General features: G+C 37.3%; 1 protein-coding gene across 6 annotated transcripts in view; it reads right to left on the minus strand.

Moving 5' to 3' along the window:
• The window catches only part of LOC126367486 (RNA-binding protein Musashi homolog Rbp6), a 516,475-nt gene that overhangs the window by 317,012 nt on the left and 174,900 nt on the right, over positions 1-24,563 (minus strand). For all 6 annotated transcript variants that reach the window (XM_050011016.1, XM_050011019.1, XM_050011015.1 and 3 more), the window contains exon 3: positions 20,403-20,484. In XM_050011016.1, coding sequence (XP_049866973.1) covers positions 20,403-20,484 — 82 coding nt within the window. The remainder of the gene's footprint in view (positions 1-20,402; positions 20,485-24,563) is intronic.

Here is a 24,563-nt window from a genome sequence, read left to right on the forward strand (position 1 = left end):
TCGTTATTTAGTACAATCGCAAGATGAACTTAATGCCTACACCTCACCGAGCTTTCCGTTACACCAACTTGATAGGTGGTGAGCCGTATCGCTGTCTGTAATAGTCGGAACATACAACTGTCTTTAATACATTTATTTAAAACAAATTTTGCACTCTATATAATAACGATAATTTTCCCCACAATAATAACTTTGAACCGGTTCACCATTTCGTGCTAAAAAGTATTTCATAGGCGATGTGCAAGTGGCACAAGAGTAAACAATCACTAGCCGTGTTATGATAGCCATCGCTATTAACACCTCGCCGCGATGTTATCTTTCCGTTGACAGTGACGTCATAATCAACGTAGTGGACGTCCACACGGGGTGAAGCCTGACAGCTGGCTTGCAGCGGACAGCGATCATCACTTCTCTAAAAAACAGTTGGTATAAATATGCGTCCATGTTAAGTTGCAAGGGGTGTGTAATAAATGCACCTAATTTAATGCGAAGAACAAAAGACTGAAACAGTTTGCCACAGTCTATGTAAACAACACTACTACCTAAGCTCAAGACAATATCCCAATTGGGATAGCCAAAGGTACGTCCATCGCAAAATGAACTATGTACCCACACCTAATCAAAGCTCGATAAGGTGTGGGTACATGTGATAGGTGATGAGCCGTGTCGCCGTCTTGGTCGAGCCCACTGTGTTAGTGAAAACTGCATTTAAGATAAATGAATAAGTAACTCATTGGTGCAAGTTCGGTAACGAGATTCCAACCGCCGCTCCCCGATTGAGAAGCAACCGGTATATCACAGTACCACAGCGACTATTAAATACTACTATTAAGTAAACGTTGTTATCATCTAACAGATTAAAGCTACAATTAATACTAAGTACTGCTGATGACCTGATTGTCGGAAACCCCCGATACCGACCCCGCCGGTATGGTCGACGATTTCCCTCATTCAGCGCTTATCGCTATCGACCCACTAGGGTCGATTAATTCTTTCAAATATTTTTCCTCTCAGACGACGCCCTGAGCCGAGATTCGCGCCCAACTGGGCACCCTCAGGCCTGTTGTCTTAAACGTTGTACCGGGTGAGAGCCTTCAGCGCTCCCCATTTGTCCGGCCAAGTAGTTAATGCCACCTGCGGCAAATCTACAAATCTGCAAATCTACAATAAGTCACATCAAAAAAAATATGTTTGTCGGAAAGTAAGATGATCCGTGCTTCGGAAGGCACGTTAAGCCGTTGGTCCCGGTTATTACTTACTGATGTAAGTACGTAGTCGTTATATGAGTCATTTCAGGGGCTCAGTAATAACTATGACACCAGGGTTGATGGGGTTGGTAATCCACCTCACAATCCACACTATAGAAGAAGAATACTAAGTACTTACATAGGTTATTGTTGTATAATATATGTAATATTCCTATAGATTGAATATCCCTTCCAAAGATAATGGTGAACCACACGAAGAATAAGAAGCAAATTACTAGACATGGTAAAAATAAAACGCTTGTCGCTTTTTTGCTGACAATGGGTAAGATGCTAAGGTGATAATTGTTTCCGTTGACATAATAACGATAAGGTATAATTTAGCTTGTTTCTACCTACTATGTATTCGTCTAATTTAAACTGGAAAACTTTTCACGCGAGGGATACTGGAAGGGGATATTCGATACTTTTTAAAAAACAGAATTTACTTAGTGTCACCAGTTTTTATTGCTATTTAGTTACAATTATAATTTAGTATGATTAATCGTTTCTTATCCCAGCATCTACTGCCATCTTAAGTCAGTCACAAGAACTACCTAGTATATTAATATACAGGATGTTAGTGACATAGTAACAACTACCGAGTTAATGGGTTAATATCAAGTGGAATTTTCCATCGAAATTTTTTGTGTTTTTTTATAATTATTTTCCACATGATATCAACTCAGAATCATGGCCTGAATCATTCCTCAAAGTTTTATTACGATGGCAGTAACACCCTATATTTGGGTACATAGATACAGTTATATTATTTTTTGTTTCACCAAACACACCAAAATACGTAGAGAGTCGTCGCAAAATAGAATATCTCGTAATAAGCGATCAGTATTCGCTGCTTACCCTGGAGGGTAAACAATAATAATCCATTGCTTTACGTAAATAGGCGTTGATTGACAGAAATGCCAATAATTATGCCAACATCCATTGTACTGAACCTATTTAGGGGTCTCCTTTATACTACAACGTATTGTGAGTAGACAGGTGGCAACAAAACGAAAAACTTTAAATAGCTTAATTTAATCTGCGTCCTATTTTAATTTATTTATTTAATTCATGCAACTAATGCCCGTATAAATACTCTATCCTAAGAATACATATCTACAATATTACAACTATTTACGGAAGTTATTGTACTTTCTTAACGATTGTACCTACTGTAAATATTTAGATGAAGTATTTTCAAAATGTTCTACATTTAAATTGTAATGTATCATAATATAAGCTCATGCCTATATTCCCTTTTTGACAAGTCAGAGATACATCCATCGCAAGATGAACTGAATACCAACACTTCAGTTGAGCTTTCTGTAATCTACGATCAAAAATATAAGTACATTTTCCTTGATGCATGAAAATAAATGTCGAAAAACATGTAAATACTACTACTATTCTTTAAGTTAATAATAAAAATAAATAATAATAATATAGTTCTTTTTTAAATTTACTATATTAATAATTACTTACGTATCATAAAACAAATTGTAACCTGCACGTAACTAGATTGCCTTTGTAATACAAACACGACCAATTTTTACAGCAAAATAATCGAAAAAGTTCATTCGTTTAGACTAACATGCATTTATTTGACGCGATGTTCATTCCACTGGCGATACGACCCGTGTAAATAATAAATCGTTTGGCAAATTTCAAAACACGGTAACAGCAATTACGGGCGCGAAAATATCGCAGGCACGACGTGTCGACAAGCGACGCTTTAGCACGTTAGCGTGCATTCTTTCCGTGCGTTCATTAACATAACAAGTAGTTTCGTTAATCAAATGTACGAAATTAATAGCGCAGTTTAGAGTCGACGTTCCGCCCGGCAATCACACGGCCATTACAAATTGCTAGCAATTACCACGACACCCTCCCGCACCTTCTGTGCGCTGCGCGAATTTTTTATACCCTCACACACCGTATAGTTTGCATACGTGACGTCATTAATGAATACAGGGCCAGTGTGGCCGGATCCCAATGACATTGTTTCGGACTCGGCAACCCTAAGGACTGAATCACTTTGTCTATGCGTCTTTTCCTTTTCGGTACACTGAACGACGTTTCCTTAATAAATTAAACTCAACTGAGCGAACACCTAATCAGATACGCGGGAGTTACCTACCCGAACGCACCACCTACGTATAAGTATTTATATGTAAGTAGTTTGAAACCTCACGTACGTGACAAGGCCAGGGATGCCCTCCGTATGTAGATCCGCTGATATTTATTTTCACTCACTCAAAGGTGTATAAAGCTCTCCATTCCTCATCCTTTGAATGATGTTATCGCGATTTCCCAAATGTTTCGCTCTTTTTGATCTAAATTCTTTATATTTGGCTTTGCGTTTCGCCTTTTCCTACCACACATCACGATTCTTTTGTGGCAAGATAAGGAATAGTAAAAAATCGAATGTTTATTCGAACTGCAGTGCAAATACCGGGGTTTCCTTTTAAAGGTGCTTCTTTGGGTGCGGGGTAAGCTCAGTGGGTTTCTAATTTTACAAGAAGCTCTACTTTGCTATTTTCTTTGTTTCCCCTTCGCAAAAGTGGCGTTTTTAAGTGCATGTCGCGTCTAGGAAAATAAATTTGTTGAGAAAATGTTGATATCATGGCCCATTATAAAACGCGTAATTGTCTTATAAATTATGTATCAGTTTAACTTTCGGGGAAAGTTTCATCCTCGGATAAAATAATCAAGATATGCGATTAAAAAGTGAGAACTGGCGAAAAAGAAAACTTTAATTAAACTTTTCACAACCATTATCTGATAACATTATTCATTAATTTTAAATGATCCTAAAGCCGAGCCGATCCTGATAATTTTTACCGAGTTCCAAGTAGACAGGAAATGACGCAAAATTTATCTCCAAACCCGAGGAATTACTTTGTACCAACTCCGCGAAGAAATGGAAATCTGCTGGTTTATAACTTCGGAGAAAATTGTTTTTTCCGAATTGGAATAATATTAGGTTTTGGTGATGCGTCAACTTTTCTAACAAACATTATTAAATCTTTTTAAGTCGCTGCGTAGCTCATTTGTGAAATCTCGGGAAATACTTTCATTAATAAGGGCTTATAGAAGGCAAACGAAATTTGCGCGCTACCCAAATATGTATTTATTGAAGGGACGGTCGCCTATAACCCGAAAGGAATATAACGCATTCAAATATCAACGAAATTTATCAACCTCCGAGCATCGGCTCCAATACGTTTGGGTCGTTTATGGCATATTACAGACGAACACTCGTCAGCTTTCTGGCGGAAAAGTCAATTTGACGCAGATTACGGGACGACTGAGGGGAATCTTACTAAAACACGAGTGTTTTTTCGATTCATATGAATAATAAATAAAACGGTCCCTCAGATTGATCCCAAAATCTCAGTACCACTTTGTCGAGCTTTTGTGTTTTCTTTTATAAAATCCATAAATGATAGAACTACATATAGATTAAATATTCATCCTTGTTTATGTTGCAACCTATACCATTGATACAAACCCTGTTTCGAGTCGATAATTACATTGGCATGCCAGCAAATCGTTTGCCAACACAAGAAAATGTGGCGCTGTATGAATGAGATAAATCCATACGAGTATGAGTAGGTACATGTCTAGCGGCGGCTAAGCGTCCACTGAGTGGGTAGTGTAACTCCATGGGAGCGTTTCGCGACGATGTTCTATTACAAAAGGGAATTGGATCTTGATTCATTGGTTCGGAAAATCGGCAGCGTACCTTGATAATTTCATTTCTGTACAATTTGACCGCGTCCGTGGTCAGACGATTCCTGGGGGCCTCCGCGGACCCGAACACAATACACGGACTCCCCTACGGTTCTCACACACAATACTAAGCTTTTATTGCCTCCTTTTACAATCTCCCATTACCTCCAAGGCTCCAGAGCTACTGGGAATCAGTTTCGTTACAGTTTTTTTATTTTTCCCTTTGAACGACTTTTGTGTCGTTCGAGTTTCGGTACTGACAAATCTTATTTTATTTCGTGACGGAGAATTAGGCAATTCTGGAACATAATGTAATTCTTTTGACAAAGAAGTGTCCACCGTTATTGGAGATAGTTGCAGCGACAATGTATACAATATCGGAATGGCTATTGGTAGTGGCACTGGCATCAAAAATATCGCATTAGAGGCTACCTTTATCGGTGGTCTGTTCCGTCGGAAGCGCGGCGACTCCCCGTTTGGCTTTTACACAGATTGTATTGGCGCAAATACGACGCGACGATATTGTAAATACACTTCCTGGCAGCACAAATTGAAAAATTTGTAAAATTCATGAATATGAATAAGTGTTCCGTTGCCGTGAATGGGACATCAATTATGCAAAATGTACTCGTATTGCATCGATCGATGCTGCCGCGCCGCGGTTTGGAACCTGTTCGATCTGATGCGACGTGTTAAATCGATCGTCTGTGTCATTCATCTATTTAAAATACTGTCTACTTAATGCAGTTACCTCACTGTCCAGCAAAGCGTATAAAATAATGACACTTATCAATCCGATGTCTTTTAAAATACATTTACTGGTCCAACTACATATTTACTTCACATTAACGTCTGCATCAAAATATGAGCGCCATTATAATGGAATCGGTGAAAAATAGAAAGTTTTTCTAGGAACACAAAGGACGCTTCAGCGTGGCGTATTTCCGATAGTGGGCAACTAAAGTCCTGTGCAACCTTCAAGATGTCAACTTCAAATTACAGGGCGCAGGAATCGCTGCAGAGTTGAGTACTCTTACATTTTTAAAGCTTTGTGGAGCTGCGGGCTGTTTCCAGCTTAACTTGCTCTTTGTTCCGACGATAGGCCAAATGAGATAAAAAGTAGCACACGATTTTTACGTTAGCATCATTTTAAAATATTTGAGGTACTTAATTTTTATCTTCTTTATACCTTCACACATGACACCTATCATTATGGTGTTAATATTTCTTCGAACTGCCTGGGTACTGTTGTGGAATACAGCAAAATGTAATAAAGGGACAGCAAGTATGGGTTAAGATCGACATAATGTTCGCATGCGCCAAATTTGTGATCTCACAAACATGCATATCGCACATGCATTCCAGCAATGAAAGCTACCTTTGCCTGCGAACAAACGTTGAAAATAATTTACGCTAAAGGATTGCCTACATTTACATAATTATGTAGGCGAACATAAACTTTACACACGATAACTTAAATTTATGAACAAGTAACGCGGATGGATTTCAAGATTTGTACAACAATGAATTATGAATGATTCATTCATTTAACTTTGTTTATTTTTCGAATTAACATAGATTAAATTCTCACTTTTCATACAGTTCGTGTATGTTACATTCAAATAGAAATTTATTTCATTAAAAGAATTGTAGCTCTGTCTATATAAGACTAGAATTTTGGTAACAAAAACTACATCACAGCTAATTTATTTCAGTAGGTGATATTCTGTCGTTAATTACATGATTTACATTTACGAAATTAGTTCTGGTCGCGAATTTTTCTGACAAACTAAAAGCTAATACGTTTATATGTCAGAGCTCATTTCCACTTCGGAATTTTAATTCTCTCGTTTTACGAGAATTAAAGTTACGACGAACAATATATTTTTTATAGTCCTTAAAAGTATTGTTAAAATGAATCATTTTTTACATGTTCACCGTTTCGAAATTACAATGCAATGAAACTAAACATCGGAATGGAATTAAAGCACTTGCATCGTAGTCTCAATACCAAAGGGCTTACGTGTGGTCGGTATCCCCGGTTCTGCCCAGCACAACTCTATCCCGGCACGTTCCGTCAATAATTTTCCAAGAACATCACAGATCTCGCTCGAGAACAAATCGAGGTGCAGTAAACATCGAATAAAAGGGGTTGTCTATAAAATATCATTTTCAGCTCTTAGGTTTTGTTTTTCCATCGAATCTCGTTCCACAAGTGGGCAATAATTGAAAACGAAACTGTTTTGCGCGGGGCGGGATCGCGAGACACAGCATAAAGGCGCTCAAAATAGATTGAACGTATAAAATTTTCAGTTGAAATTCGCACGAACCGCCGCCGCGGGAGGCTCTCTGTATCTTTTTACTTTGTAACCTTACTTTTTATTCCATTAGCGCGCGTGTGAGGCCCCTCTAGCCAAATATCGTGGAATAATAAAAGCTGTTTAGTAATGATAATGCGGAACGCAGCTCTCGCTACACTAGCCTAACTGAATTAAACTTGTGCGCCATGAATTTCGTGTTTATGCTTACTGCTGTAGCGAATTAGTTTGTTTTTGAGCTAACCTTCGCTATCGTGTAATTCTATTCTAGACCTAATTGAAAACTAAATTATGAATGCAGAATTAAACTGTCAGATGTAACTGCATCGGAGAAAAGAATCAAGTTTTACAATTGCTAGGTGGTGTAAAAAAGTTAGTCACATTTTAAGTCTGGGAAAATCCAGGAGCGTTTCCAATTGTGATCCTCTTTCGAGCTTTTTCTTTACTTTATATGCGCAATGTACAACGCTATTGCTCTAACACAAAACTTTTTATTTCCGTTTATACCGAGTCAATCGTCCGCGAACATTTTTCAGGCAAACTTTAACAGTGGAGGCAATCGCTCCTGAAATTCGAAAATGAAATCGTTCCGAGCGTCGCCAAGATTTATCGATGAATGTTCGAATTTACTTTGAAACTTTGGGGCATAAAACTTATGACACGTAATCGTATATTCTAGTTAAAACTTGCGTGAATAAGAATTGTTTATGAAATTATATTTTGCGTGGATAACCAGACTCATGAAACTTCTGGCCGGTTTGCGCTTGGTATGTACATTAATTTACAAAGTACATTGATGCTATTCACAATTTATATCACATAGATTGCTAGGTATAAAGTTCTTGCGAGGTTACCGAATATAATGATCTCACTAGGACACCATGGTCGTGCCACTAACGAAATGTATGCAGTTGTATAAACTCTACCCACCAGGCGCTTCCACCAGGTACGTAGAGACCAGATGTGAACTTTATAAATTTGATGGTGACGCGACCATGATGGCGCCATCATAGTATAAGGCATAAACTCACGACTATAATTATTCCAATTGGGATAGTCAGAAGTACATCCGTTACTAGATGAACTAAGTTTCCACACGTCACCGAGCTTTCTGTTAAACCAACGTGATAGGTAGCCGTATCACCGTATATAGTAACCGAGCCAAACATGTTAGTGAAAACTGCACTAAAAATAAATTAGTAAGTCATTAGTGCAAGTCCGATACCGGGGTTCGAACCGGGGCTGCCCGTTTGGGAAGCAAACCGAGGAACCACAGGATTATAGTGATTCCATAGAATCCTAGTGAAATATGGCCCAATTAAAGTCGAAAAAAGTTGTCTCCATAAACTGTTCAACATAATAATAGCTCCAACTCAAATTCATTTAAAAAAAAACTCAAGCTAATTCATCAAATTTATGTCGACATAATTGCTTATGTAATACAAATCGCATATTGCCACAAAAGTACAAAGACCCCACATTACTGTTGCTGGCAGACAGAGATACAGTACAGCTAGTGACATGCACTATTTTCTGTTCAGTTTTTACGGGGCGATAGCAGTGCTGGACTTGGGTAGTGGGCCCTATCAGTCTTACCCTAGGCAACGGTAAACCCACAAAGGTTTCTCTCCATACCTGGTCTTCGCAGTAGGTACGTCACAAAGTTCAAATGAAAGGGTAAATACAAAAATAATTTAAAATAATAATAATATAAAATTAGCAATAACTAAGATGATAACTCAAGATTCTTCAGAAGCTAAGCTAAAAAAAACTTCGTGATATTAATGTCAAGAAGAAATAAATATCAGCCCATCCATGATTTTAGAAAGGATACAATCGCCTAGACGTGTCCTTTATTTTTTATTTTTTATATCTCTATGGATAAAAAGAAAATAAATATATTCTGAAAACACAATAATACATCTAATTTCATACCTCAATTTATTCGTAGATTATCTTTTTCATATTCGGTTGTTTACACGTTTTACACATAACATAAAAATGAAACGACTACACCTACGCCTATTTCCCACCGGGGTAAGCAGAGATTATAGTATTCCATTTGCTTCGATCTTGACACTTCTCTTGCTTCCTCCACATTCATCAATCGTTACATACACGCACAACGGTTCCGAGTAGATCGTACTAAACCTAATATATTCATCAGTTTGTTATGTGTAATGTTTGTGACTACGGCCTCTGTTATGTGCTCTGTGGGCTATCTCCCTCCCTGGCCGATAGTACGAGGTAAAGTGAACGTTCACGTAGCCACGTGGTGACAGCAAGTGATATATTTACGGCAATCTGCCGCGCCGTAGTTTTAAGAAAATTCCTAGCTTTCGGCCAAGCTTGTTTTACGATAGCGACATTACTCTGCAACCTCTCCAGGTTGATTTTCAAGAGGAAGAAGGATCAACTAGCTAGTGAACTAACTGTATTGTCTTTTAAGATTTATTATTTAAGTATCTATATAAGTAACTACAAATGTATTTGAGTAACTATGTGATAAAATAATATCTAGGGTTACTTTCAAATATACATACATACATAAACTCACGCCTATTTCACACCGGGGTAAGCAGAGACTATAGAATTCCATTTGCTTCGATCCTGACACACTTCTCTTGCTTCCTCCACATTCATCAATCGCTTCATACACGCACGCCGGTTCAGAGTAGATCGTATTGAACCTTTTCTAAGGACATCTCCAATTTGGTCGTCGAAAGTCCTTCTCAGTCTTCCTCTGCCAGCCCTACCATCAACTTTCGCTTTATATACCGCTTTTGCAATTCTATTGTCGTTCATCCGCTCTACGTGTCCAAACCAACCTAACATTCCCTTCTCAATCCTAGTCACTATATCGTCTTTTACACCACATCTCTGTCTTATCACACTGTTTCCCACTCTATCACTCAACTTCACACCGCAGATGCCTTGCTTTGATGCTTTTAAATATAACTTTGAAGAAATGATAATTAACATCTCTTTGTGATCAAAATCACAAAAGTAACAATGCTAGATATCGTCCTCTTTTAGCGTACATTTTGAACAATAATTTAGATACCAATCAATTTTATTTAAGTCATTTTAAAAGCACAATATGAAGAAAATAAGTAGAATGCTTATTCTTTAGATATTTATTTATTTGTACACAAAAGAACAGCCCAAAGGAACATAACGAAAACAGAAGTACCTACAGGTAAGCTTATCTGTAAGAAAGAGATTTTTCAGCTGACCTATGTGCCAAGGAGACATGCAATGTATAATAATATAAATAGACATACCTACATACGCGTACAAATAAAAAAAATATATTAATTTAATTAATTAATAATAATTAATTAAATATATTAATTAATTAATAATAATAATAATTAATTAAATTAAAATTATTTTTTAATTTGTACGCGTATTAATTAATTAATAATAATTAATTAATTAATTTAAATAAATAATAATAATATAATTTAATTATATATAATTTTTTAAATTATTTTTTATTGATATTTTATTGTCATTATACCCTAATCTATCTCCTCTCATATGGCATACCGTGGTTGCATTGCCTATTTTTACTTATTTGCCACCGAGAAAGTTATGTATTTCTATATAAAACTTTAGATTAATAAACACAGTAAAGCGCATAGCAGCCCGTTACACTGTAAACATGTATATTAAGCACTTCATATTCAGTTAAATAGAAACCTGCATATTAACATAAGCATTCAAAGTTCACTTTAAAAGCAACTTGTGTATGTAAATTGAATTAGTTCCCACCGTTATGACACGGCTTTCTGTAAGAATGAACTTTGCAAGTATTCACTGGACCAAAATGGTTTTCATTTAAATAAAAGTTAAATATAAACAGCAACTACGAAAATAATACATAATACATTAAATAACTATAGTACTTGTGATCTCTACAGAGATGAACAGGCAGAAATTGCGCTTATATACTTTATGAAATGAAATTACGAAATTGATGTTTATGTAAGATGCACGCGCATTATCGTATAATGATGTCGTGATAGCTATAATAAATATAAAAATATTTACGATACAGGTTGGTCTTTTCAGAACAGCCAAAAATAGGTCGAAATTACACAAAATATTTGTCAATGAGTCACCTTTATAAATCTATCAGTATAAGCGCAAGCAACATGATTTGCAGCCACTAAAAATAAATACGAAGCATTCTCAATGCACGTGATAAATATAGATTTTATTCTCGAAAGATAGGAGGGTAGACTATCCATTCAGCTCTGGACATAATGAAAGCTTAGTGGCGACTTGGAATCGCAATTGTTCGCGTTTTGACAACAAAATCAATCACATAGTGATGTGTAATGGTCTCTATTTGTTCATGTCCGACATGCAACTGTTAATCCTTGGCACACCGCACGCGGCATGTCCGCACGAAAATATACAACGAGAATGTACGTGTCACAGTCCATTTTGACAGGTTTTGTTCGTGACAAATGTTAAAACTTGTAAGGTATTAGACAGGTATTGGACAGCGTAGAAGAACTGATTCATTTGCCAATGGAAACAAAGATAAGTCAATGTGACTAGCGATGGCCAGTCCATCATCCAACATTTGATATCGAAAGATCAGTTTATTCTAATGTATTGTAATCGAGACATGGGAATTGAAGTTTAGAATGCACGTGTACATACGTCCGCATTATTAAGAATAAAATATGCCAAACTATCTTTTATTGATGGCATAGAAGAATAAGTATAATAATATAAATAGATAAAACTCTCCTGGTTCTTGCCACCTTGACTTCAGAATAGGAACGTAACTAATAATAATTATAATAATATATTATGGGTAATAGGAACTCAATGTCGGTCCGATATAAGGAAGATAAGCGGTCTGTAAATAGCTGTCCACCGCTTCGGGATCGGTAATTGTAATAATGCTTCTTTTTTTGACGTCACTTATTGTAGATTTGCCGCAGATGGCATTAACTACTTGGCCAGACAAAATGTAAAGCACTTATGCAATTTTTTATAGAAAAAACAAACTTGCAAAGCATTGCCATCAGAAATCCTGAGGATACAAAAGGTAAAAGGGTTCAAATGCATTTCTAAATAATTCTTTACACGTGTGAACCTAATGGACGGGCAAATTCGAACGTACTGAAAAAATATCGTCTATTTTAAATTTATTTAAAGCATACTGTTAAACTTTTTAACGAAGACGTGATAAGGATAATAAAATTAGCTTGAGATTGCATGACATTGATTTTAGTGAGGAAATAATCTGTGACCCATCTTCATGCTATATTCTTTCTGCAGTAAACAAAGCATTCACGGTCACACTACCTACTTTCCTTTAACAGTCTCTTCTCTTATTAACATGTATTATTAACCGACTTTAAAAAGGAGGTTATCAATTTACCGACTTCAGAATTTGAATTGTTACATTGCATGCAACGAAATAAAATTTCTTTATTTTTCATCGTATGACTCTTTGTCATTTTGTATTCGAATAATAAACTGTCAAGCAGGATATAACATAATACAGGAACATGAATAACGGTAATTTTTCTTGCACTTATATTCAACCATGTAATACTACCTCTAGTGACTGTAAACCGTAACTGACCAGCCCACTTACCTCTAGGAGACTTGGTAAATTTACCAAATAGGCCAGTCGAGAGCGGCAGGCAGCGAACGCAACAGTACATGGGGTGGTCTTGTTACACCGACCCAATCTGGGGCCGGCTTGACGCGGATAGGTAAAGACCGAGATACAATGAGAGCGATTATAACTGTAAATGTGGCGATAAAAAAATCTACAGCAAATGCCGCTCGTGACTGTACCCGAGCAATGAGAAAATAGGTAATTATTACGTTAAATCTGTACAACAATGCCATCATATTATTCTTTTTTTCGGAAACGTAAAGTCTCATTGCAGTAGAAACAGTGAGAATTTTTCGTATTATAAATAATACAGTAGCAAGTATTATAGCATCAACATGGCCCCGGTAAAGGCACTGTACCTGGTAGAGACGACAACATACTTAATTATTAAATAGATAGTTTCTGTTCCTATATAGATAACCTGATCGTGTCAACCCAATCGAACTAGTGAGAACAAACAATCTATCACACTCTAATTTGATACTCATGGTCTTAACTGTAACTCGTAAGATTTGACCAGAGCTCGGTACAGCTCTAGCCTAACTGCGGGATGCAGTGACCAGTGATGTACCGTTCCCGAGAATGTTCCCAAGGTGGGAATTTTCCCGTTGTAAAAACTCTTTAATAGTAAGGTCACTGGTTTTCTTTTTTAAATTGTTCTTTCTTGGACTCAGGTTTTACATGCCTATAGTAAAGTTATTTTTGCATAAGTTTTGTGCCTTTTAACTGCCGGGAACGTTCCTACAGTGGCAATATGTTCCCGTTGTAAAAACTCTGTAATAGTAAGGTCACTGGTTTTCTTGTTCAAATTTTTGTTTCGTGTACTCAGGTTTTACATGCCTATAATAAGGTTATTTTTGCATACGTTTTGCGCCTTTTAACTGCCGGGCACGTTCCCATAGTGGCAATATGTTCCCGTTGTAAAAACTCTTTAATAGTAACGTCACTGGTTTTTTTTTCAAATTGTTCTTTCTTGTACACAGGTTTTATCTGCCTATAATAAAGTTGTTTTTACCTAAGGTTTGCGCCTTTTAACTGCCGGGCACGTTCCCAAGGGAATGTTCCCGTTGTAAAAACTCTTTAATAGTAAGGTTACTGGTTTTCTTTTTCAATTTTTTGTTTCGTGTACTCAGGTTTTACATGCCTATAATAAGGTTATTTTTGCATAAGTTTTGCGCCTTTTAACTGCCGGGCACGTTCCCATAGTGGCAATATGTTCCCGTTGTAAAAATTCTTTAATAGTAACGTCACTGGTTTTCTTTTTCAAATTGTTCTTTCTTGTACTCAGGTTTTATCTGCCTATAAGTAATAAAGTTGTTTTTACTTAACGTTGCGCCTTTTAACTGCCAAGAACGTTCCCATAGTGGAAACATTACCAAGAACAGCACATCACTGGCAATGACGCACCAGAAACAGAATTGTTACTCGCCGCTCGACGGATCGCCAGCGACTTGCCACTCACCGAGATTGCCCTCACTCGGATATCATTCTACACTCGTCTTATAACTTGCAGTAAGCTACTTCGATGTGATTGCAGTTTGATATCCTACATTTTGGACACTGAAATATATCTGAAATGTGAAAAGTCTAAAAGTAAAAGTTCACGACTATATCCCAATGGGTTAGTCAGAGGTACATCAATCGCAAGATGAACTGAGCATCCAGACCTCAGCGACCTTACAGTTAGCCTAATGTGATAGGTAGTGAGACGTATGGCTGTATATAATGGTCGAGCCAACTGTTTTAGTAAAAACTGCACTTAAGGTAAATGAATAACTAACCACCGTGGTGCAAATCCAGTACCGGGGTTCGAACCGGAGCGGCGTTCACCGTTTGAGGAACAAGCCAGTGTGCCACAGGACTACAGTAACTTTAAGAGAATAAGGAAAAGCATGCGATTTACTCAGGTATGTGAGAAGTTATTTGAAAAGAAAATATTATTCCTTTAGGCCTCAACAAACTATAGACAGAACACCTATGTATGGCGAGCGTGTAATAATTTCAATAAACTTTGTAAGGAAGTTGATCTTGACTTGTTTAACACCGGTTTTGCAGCGGCGAGGAGATTACTCAGTCAAAGGTTTTTTTGATGCCTAATCTTCTTTTTATGTTCTTTATTTTAACTTTAATTTGCCTGTGCACAACTCTCTAATATCATATTTACTAGTTTAGGATTATCAGTGGAAACCTGTAATTAGTTTTCAACTGTTATGTTTTTTGTCTACTTTCTGTATTTTATAACTGTTGGTTTTCCTTAAATAAAATAAATAAATAAATAAATAAATTATTCTGTTTTCTAGTTAATAATAATTTAGAAATATACGCGTCAGACAAAACTCGGACACTCCATACATGTCTCTTATTCTTACTAAATTCTGGATGGCAATGAGCAATCAATATATTTGTTACCTTACGCCCATGGTGACGGAAGTAAAATAGTTTTTTCACCATACAATTATGTGATGATAGCGAAACGGGGCGGCAATCCCGTGCTCCCAGATATACTATCGCGGAGGTCCGTCTGGAGTGCAAACTTGAAGTAGGTAAGGTAGTAACTATTTGCTCATACTTGTATGGCGTGCGTTTCGCGCTCACTTGGCCCTTCCCACCTCTTTGTTCTATTCGGTGATCACAACGCTACAGCTACTTATAGAGATATAATTACCCGTATCAACGCAGTATGTTGAGAATGGGAAGTTTATACCAACATCAGAGCTCGGCCTACGATATCGCTAGGATACGTTCATATCATACGATGGCCGATTAATGAAGCCAGGGTAGTGCTCCGCAGAACGTTGCTGTAATAGTTTTACGACTACCCTCCCCCTTCGACTGCCTACCTCACTCCCCTCATCCCTCTCACCCCCTGGGACCCCTCAGTCTCGACTACTTGATTATGCATCGCGCTACTTCCGACCGATTATCGAACTAGTAATGAACGTTACCGCATGGAAAATTTCGTAACTACATTTTTTCATTATTAAATTAGAAAATGTTTTAGCTGGAAAACTAGGAAGCTGTGGAATATAATTACTACTGCGTTAACATGTATTCAATAAAAAATGGTAAATAAGGGTAATGTAACTTATCTAGATACCTATTACAGAATGTAAACCTTGTTATTGGAGGTATTCTGTGTAATATTATAGTTTCCAACTAGTTAAATCAGAATTTTTTTACTAAACGTCAAACCACGAAATTACACGAATTTGTATGAAAAAGTAACGTCATAGAAGAACGTGACCAAATATCGCAATTATTATTAAATTTTTCATTATTAAAATTCATAAATAAGTTAAATAGGAAAAAAGCAAACGTTTTTGTCACTTTTAGTTCTGTCTCTATTTAGTAATTGCATTATTTACATTTGACTTAGGAAACTATCCAATTCTATAACTCTTTATTGCAAATTAACATTAGAAAATAACAGTTCACAAGACAGAAAAGATACAATAAGCGGCCTTATTGCTAAATAGCATTTTTTTCCCAAGCAATGAAATTATAATCCTATTATAAGAGATACTTCTGAAGTTAAATAATCAACGGCAATTTCTTCTTGTTTTGCTTCGGGTTGGGCGCTCATATTAATTATGACAATTAGCCGCATAAATTTCCGAGGCAAATACGAGCGTAGCACAGTATCCCATCAATAGTGCAATACAACTGTGCAATCGGTCAGAATAATGCGCTACCGAAGCCCGGGCATTGTTATTACGTTAGTCTGCCACGAAGGAGATTTGGCGATCGAGCCTATTAAATGTTTATACGCCATTTTGCCTCCAAAATAGATGACATTGTACCGCATTTTGTAGCAGAGTAATGTAATTAGCGTGGATAGACCACGCTTCAAAACATTCATCAACGTAAAGAACATAATATACCAGTGCACTGCAACTATTGCTTAATGATTCGTGTGCTCCGAGACGAAAATAAGTACTTTCCCAGTATGCGCATCTGTTACTAGAAATGACGTCTTCTTAAGTAGCGGACGCGGCGTGGAGACGGCGACGGGCGCGGGGGGAGGCGCGCAATCCCTCTCATTTAACACCGCTCCATTCCTCTGTAGGTGTTTGCCGAAGCGATTCCAACGAAGGATCCTCCCTTTATGGTGCTACTTACAGTCTCATAGTGATTCGCGGTTTTATTTCGGACGGCTCATGTAACGGGCGCACATTTTTCATGTTGCGCGAAAAGCGAACCGAGTAATCTTTGCATTTATGCCGTGATCCTTTATTGATTTTAGATTTTTAGTGGAAAGCGAAACGAATGAAACGGGCGTGAATGGAGACGCGCCCGCTGAAAGCCGGTGTAAGCCCCGGCGATGATATAAACTTCCATTCAGCCGAGCGCATATCAGAAAACCCTAAAGTTACCCACACATTTGTACGAATTTACGTTCTATTTTGCAAGCGCAGAATTTAGAATTCAAAGTTACAACTAAATGAATTAGAAAAATCACAAATGCTAAATCATATCATCTGCTCGAACCCCCAACAGGAAATGGGCGTCTTAACTTTACAAACTTGGACCATAAAATTATGATAAAGGGTTTTGTTTTTACGAGTAAAATAATTTACCCAAAAGTTGCTTTAAAACACTTAACGCCCGTGAAATCGGGAATAATCCTGCATTTTCAGGGAAAGTCGAACGAGAAGATGTAATGGAATCGTGGTATAAAATAAATATCTTTAGAGAAAAATGCGATAATTAATTCTCATTCAAGCAAAGTAAATGAAACCAATTTGTCTCAGTCACACCTTAGAATAAATTCTGGCATTTATAACAATACACAAATTCAACACATTTTTTGTGAACGAAAACCCTCATTTTCCTCTAAGCCTTAAAGAAAAAACAAAGAAAGGAGACCTACCATTAAAATAAATAAAAGGAAATAAAGCACCGACCGCAAATTATTTCACTTACCTACTTCTTTTTATAAAAATGCGAACGACGCATTAAATTTTGGGGAGAAAGGAAACTCTCTTGTAAGCAATATCGAGCAGGCAAATTTTTCAGATATTGCCTTCAGGTAGCGCACATTTATTATGTACCCGAATATATTACTCTTGATTCATTGACTTTCGATATTGATTTACTTTGCTTGCATAAGCTGTAGTTGGGGAAAGTCCGTGGCGAGCAAACTAAACGCCTTTGAAGAATTAAGGGTGAGTTTTGTGTGTATGTGTTCATGTGTGCGGTTACTTTGAAACACAAGGCTGCTGAGGGCTTTGCTGACTTACATACGTTGTTAGTACGATTGAAAGTTGAGACCGACGGAACAATCCTTACTTAGAAAAGACATTATTTACAGAAAACTCTATATAATTTGAGATTTTGTTAGATTAGAGACGTTTAGTTTAGTTAGCAATCACAAACCCTACTTGGCATTAATAAAGTAAAATTCCTTCAAGTTTTGTGAGCTTAAACAAAAAACTTAAACAAGAAATCTCCATGAGATTCCACCAACAGGTGTCTATAACAATTTCAAGAGTTTCTCAGTTATATAGTTACTCGAAAACAGCTTATAACACGGCCACGGTGTACCCGAAGGCCGAAACTGGCAAGGTAAACGGCCGGCTCTTAATATCGTTGTTTACGACAGAAACTTCTGAACTGTTATCACTTTCAGGACACCGACCGGCGGTACATCTCTGCCTTTACCGATGTCCACTTGATTTACGGTTACGATAAGGTGGCGACCTAAAAACTTTCGTGCTCCCCGCCTTCGTAACTCGGAACAATTCCGCACAAGATTTAAAACCGAAAAAATGCCACTGGAAACACATTACGGGATTTTCAATTGTACACACTCCTTTGTAAACATTCTCAAAAGAGCGTATTTGTTGTTCCTTCGATTTATTTGGATTCGTATTGTATAGGTAGGATTTAAAATTAATTTAATTCCAAACGAACGAATATATATATTATGTTAAAGGTTAACAGTATAAGTAAACAAAATTTAAACTAAGGTCAATGAAGATACATACATACATACATACATAAACTCACGCCCGTAATTCCAAATGGGGTGGGCAGAGCCACAAGTAATCAAAGACAACTTGCAGCCACTGTTGATACGAAGTCCTAAGATGGATATGATGAACCTTATGGTGATAAGGGATCAGCCTATCGCCCATAACATTAGTCCATCATGTTAGAGGACGCAATCCCTCTGTCGGTTTTTACGACATGCCCGGGAAGACAAGCAGCTGAACGTGTTCTATGTTTTTTATTTGCTCCCAGAACAGCATAGAAGCCTCAATGAAGATATTTATAATATTATAAATATTGACGGACTTTGATTTGGCTGAGCTTTAAAATTTCCAAGTACTAAACTTTTAGTTCGACCTAAATTCCGACCTATTAATTACAAGTACATAAGTGAGTAATGACTTAAATAGATTGAACGTCTAAACACGTATTACGAACTTCAATTTCATGCGAAGGAACTATTACGATGTTACGTCATTACTTAAATCAATGGTCGCGACCGGATCAATACAAGATTGGACTGAAATTTGTGAGATTCTAAATGTTTGACTTATCTATTTAATTAACTGAGCTCTGACAGCAAACCGATACGAACCAATAAGCATAAACAAAAGACGTTTACGTTACATTTGGATGAGAGGCTGCACGTAATAGCCGGGTGCCTGCATTGAGACTAGCAGCTGAGCTCCAATATCGGTCCTAGGGATATTATTTCAGGGCGGAGGGACTGGCAATATTGAGTTGTGAAACCGACGATTTACCTAACAGGAGGCGCTGTTAACAGAGGAACTTTAGCTCGACACTTTGACAACTTATTTCTTGTCTCAAGAGTTTCTAAGCCACTCGGTTTGTGTGTTCAGCGGCTTGATTGTTGTTCTCCGCGATAGTGGTTGTAACAGCTAGTCGAGATCGATCACTTTCAAGGATAATCATTTCCAATATTGTTCCTTCATTCTTCAAAAATATTTATCTAGTTACAATACATGACGACTAAACAAACGCTTTAAAAACTTTAAGGTAAACAAGGGTCAGTTGGGTACGCAATGAAATATTCCGGGCTCAACCCAAAGCAATATGGCCATTAAAGGAATTTAGTTTAGCAACCGTTAAAGTGGAATCCGAAATCCTCACTCATTCAACTCGTCCAAACGCTTAATTCAGTTGGAATAATTCGAGTTCTATTGTTAAGTTCCTAAATTTGAAGTCCAACGTTTAACTGCTTACAATTCAAAGGTAACCGCAAATTTCGAAACGAGTATGCTCTCTATAGATGAAACTTATTTGCAAACCGATAACTTTTAGTCCAACGAGTTGAGTTAGCCAGTTCACGCCACCACCACACTGACCGACCGTTGTCTGAAACTATGCAGCTGAGGCATTCCTTTTTGATGATGATTATGGTTACGAACAATATCTGCTATTCCGCTCATCAATTATAATTTAGCAAAGGGAGCAACTCACCTCGACCGCCTCGTTGTTGGATCTTTCATAACCATAACTTCTGTGATTTCGCCGAATTTGCTAAAGTAGTCTCGGAGGCTTTCTGTAAACAAATAAAAAACTAATTAACGTCAGATAATAAATACTACGATAAAACAAAGAAAATTGTTGTAATGGAAAATCGCTTGCAATAAACGTATATATATATAACACATCCATTGATTAATGTCTCTTTATAAAACACAAATAAAGTTTTCACTAACAAGATAAGTACCTATGTCTTAACTGAACTTTTCCTATTGAAAAGGAATAAAATTTTATGGCTCGCGGGAGAAAAATCGCCAGTTATCAACACTTCAAGAATCCTTTGACGAAGCGAAGCGCCAAAAATTTCGCCATAAATAAATAAAATGGGAATGATGTTGAGAAAAGTCGTTAGTACCATATATTTTATCGGATTTTATTATTGGAGCCGATAGGACTAGAAAATTGCTCGGAGCAAGAAAAGTTAGCTACGCATTGGTACGGCGACAAAGAACGTTCATGGTACGTTCACTCAACACTTCCACACAATAGAAGGGTCTCGTTTTGTAACGTCGAAGCCTTTTCGATTCGCAGTCCATAAAAGTAAGACGATAAGAGTCGTTCCCTCCAAATGACTGAAGGAGTCGTGAGGCAGAATGTTTGAGAGAGGCACGCTCTACAGAACCGTTCCGGCTGTTTATCGTGTCACGAGAGATTTGCTTCGACAAGAAGCTCGAGTATTTAGTATCGTGTTTCTCTATTTGTATTGGCTTGCTAAAACATCTCGAATGTCCGCCTTAAATACATGCAAGGAGCATCCGTGGCGAGATTTGTTTGCCACCGCGCCGCTAGCGCCACTCACTAATGGATAGCTTGGGTTCCCTCTAAAATGAATATGCTGATTTCCCACGTCCGTGTTTTTAGGCTTACTTTACATAATTTCCGGTCAGTAACTGACGCATTATTTTGATTAATTATTTCGAGGATATTCAAATGAAGTGACACTTGTAAATTATGGTATCATCGACACAGATGGGAGCAGCTATCGACTTTTATCGTAAAATGGTCGCTTGTTTAAATTAAAGTGATGTTTTACAATTAATGTGGTCGGTGTGGAGTGAAGTTCGCGATTAATACTAATTAAGAACAAACAGACCAATCACGAGAGGCTTATTGCGGGATACATTCCAATTTAAAGTTGCTTTCAATCCGACAGTAGAGGAGCTTCTAAAACCAAATGTTGGTCCATGCTTTAAAGTCGATTTTCGACTTGTTTGGCGAGAACTTTTCTAATCTGACCAGGCTGCCCCGGACTTCGGTTGCGCACTTCGGAGCAGTAATGAAAAGTAACGATTGCATGCCCACTTCACCATTAATCAGCATGTGAGAGGATGGATGTTCTGCTTTACTTTTTATGTCGAAAAAACTAAAAAGGATCCTTAAAGCCCTGTCGACGCGACGCATGAAAACATTGAATAACTGAAGTCAATTTTGTTTTATTTATTGCTTGTTTGTGTACCTTTATAACAAGAAGAGCGAAAACACGACAGTACGTTGCGGCGCCGTAACGTAAACTTTATACCTTGGGTTGTACCACAAGTAGTTACCTCGTGTAGCAGCGACTTTGAAAGTGCAGAGCCGCATTTAATATAGTATATCCGCCTAAGAGGTTATGTTGAGATGAGAATTTAATGAACTTGAAAAGAGTAGTTCTTAACAAGTGAAATGATTTTTTACATTATTCTATTCATTCGTCTGCTTACTAGATTTACATGACCAGCGTTTAATACTGATTCCAAATAGACACGAGTTACAGCAAAAGTTATTCCGAGTCGACAAGAAAATATCTCGGCAAGGTAGACAATCATGAACAGCAATAGTTTGTTAAACTAGCAGCAACCCTTGTCATCTCGGTAGTGGTGTATATTTTATTTAGATGACGCCTACTAGGCAATACTGCAAAGGACAGCGGGTGGATTCGACACAGTTGCGCAACCACCATAAAATTAGCATTTGGACGCCGACTAGCATTTTCATTCGAACACGAGGTACCTGAATTATTCGACCGCACTTCTCAAGGAATGGGGATCGGAGATTTTGTTTCCTTAGGAAGGCATCTGTCCCTTTGTCGCCGGTCGAGCGATGTGGGTGAACTACTTTCACACTGATTTCACAAAATAGAGATAGCAATACAATGCTATATAAAACTATTGTACATACATAAACAACAAATAGAACGATTATAATGACAGTAATGGCCGAAAGATACGCATATCGTCTATAAATATATGTTTATGTAAATATTTATAGCTTTTATTTTTGTAATTATATCGAATATACATAGTAGCAACATACACTTGTCGAGATAGCGTGCAAAAAAAATACGTATTACACCCAGATAATATGTTGTGTATAAGAGATAAAAAATCATCATCTTCGTAGCATTATCCCGTTTTTCACAGAGTCCGCTTTTCTAACCTGAAGATTTGACAGGTCCGGTTTTTTACGGAAGCGACTGCTTGTCTGACCTTCCAACCCGCGAAGGGAAAACCAGCCCAATACATATTATTGCTTTTTTGTAATTGTTTTAGTGGAAATTTGATATGATGTTGTTGACTTTTTTTTGTGTGTGGCGTCCTTTTATAATAAACCTTTTCTATTCTATTCTATTCTATTCTATTAGGTCACATACCTTCGAAAATACATTTCTGGGTAATGTGGGTTTCCTCACGACGTTTTCCATCACCGCTCAGCACATATAATCCAAACATGAATTCTAAAACAACTTTGACAATCATTGGTTTAGGCCTATGCCGGATTCGAAACAGCGACCTCAAAGTGAGAGGTAAGCGTTACCACGGCTATTTATAAGAGGTACTTACTTAAAAAAAATATTCAAATGCATAATAACTTAAATGAAAATCATCGTAAGGACTAAAGATTTTACCACGTTCATTAAAATTGAGGATTGTTCGATTGAGGAAACGATCCCTCACACAGTTGGCTTACCCATTATAGACGGCGAAATGGCTCACCACCTAGGTAGGTATCGCACTGATGATCATACAGACACAACAATCACGGTGGTTTACCTAACAGAAAGCTCGGTGAGTTGTGATGTACAATCAAAGAGCAAAAGTTCAGTCACTTCTCTTCTATCGTGTGGGTTGTGACGTGGATTACCAACCCTATCAACCCTAGTGTCAGACTTACTATTGAGCCGCCAAAGAACGACTACTAACTTACATCAGTAAGTAGTAACCGGGACCAACGGCTTAACGTGCCTTCCCAAGCACGGATCATTTTCTTTCAAACAATCAGGTGATCAGCCTGTAATGTCCTATAACCAAACTAGGGATCACAAAGTGATTTTCGTGATGTGTTCCTCCTCCGGATCGTGAGCCCAATGCTCAAACTACTGAACCACGGAGGCCGTTAAGCGTTAGTTCAGTCACTGAACCCAGCGAATTATTTGTAAACAGTGGTGAAATTATGAACCATCAGTTGTCATAATTATAAAATTTATGTTTTTGTAGGTGTTTTTGGTCTATAACACAAACGACATGTAACCAGGAGGTCTTAAGTGCAATTTATTACTTTGCAAGAAACTGATTGGATTATTGCAGCTTATCGTATCTCTAAGCCAAATGAAAAAGTCGTGAGTTTATGTTATGTTAATAAACGAAAATGTTTTATGTACTTTAATAGCAATTGTTATTCTAAGCAAATCTAAGTTTAAAAATAAAAATATTTTTGGTCCAATTCCCAAGAATAATGAAAGGCAATGAACCGTTTTAACGATTTCTCAGATACTATTCAAACCGTAGAAGAGTAATCTCGTTTACTTAATCACCTCCAAGAGAGATCTAGCAAATCAACGGGTCTTTCACTCACTGATAGAATCAGTTTTAAGACATCATACAGAGGCGATATCTACCAGGAGCGTACCGGATTTTTGTAACGTTTTTAGTAGCCTGACTACATCGTACACAGGGTACAGGGTCATATACAGGGTATTAGTAACGTCCTAACGAAGTCTAAGGGGAATTATTCAGACCATGATTCTGAGTTGATATCAAGTGGAATTTTCTCTCGGAGTCATGAAAATTTTAGTGCTTTATAATTATTTTCAATTTCATTACTTTTTCGATGGAAAAT

Source organism: Pectinophora gossypiella, chromosome 6, assembly GCF_024362695.1.
Source record: "Pectinophora gossypiella chromosome 6, ilPecGoss1.1, whole genome shotgun sequence".
NCBI classification, from domain to species: Eukaryota; Metazoa; Arthropoda; class Insecta; order Lepidoptera; family Gelechiidae; genus Pectinophora; species Pectinophora gossypiella.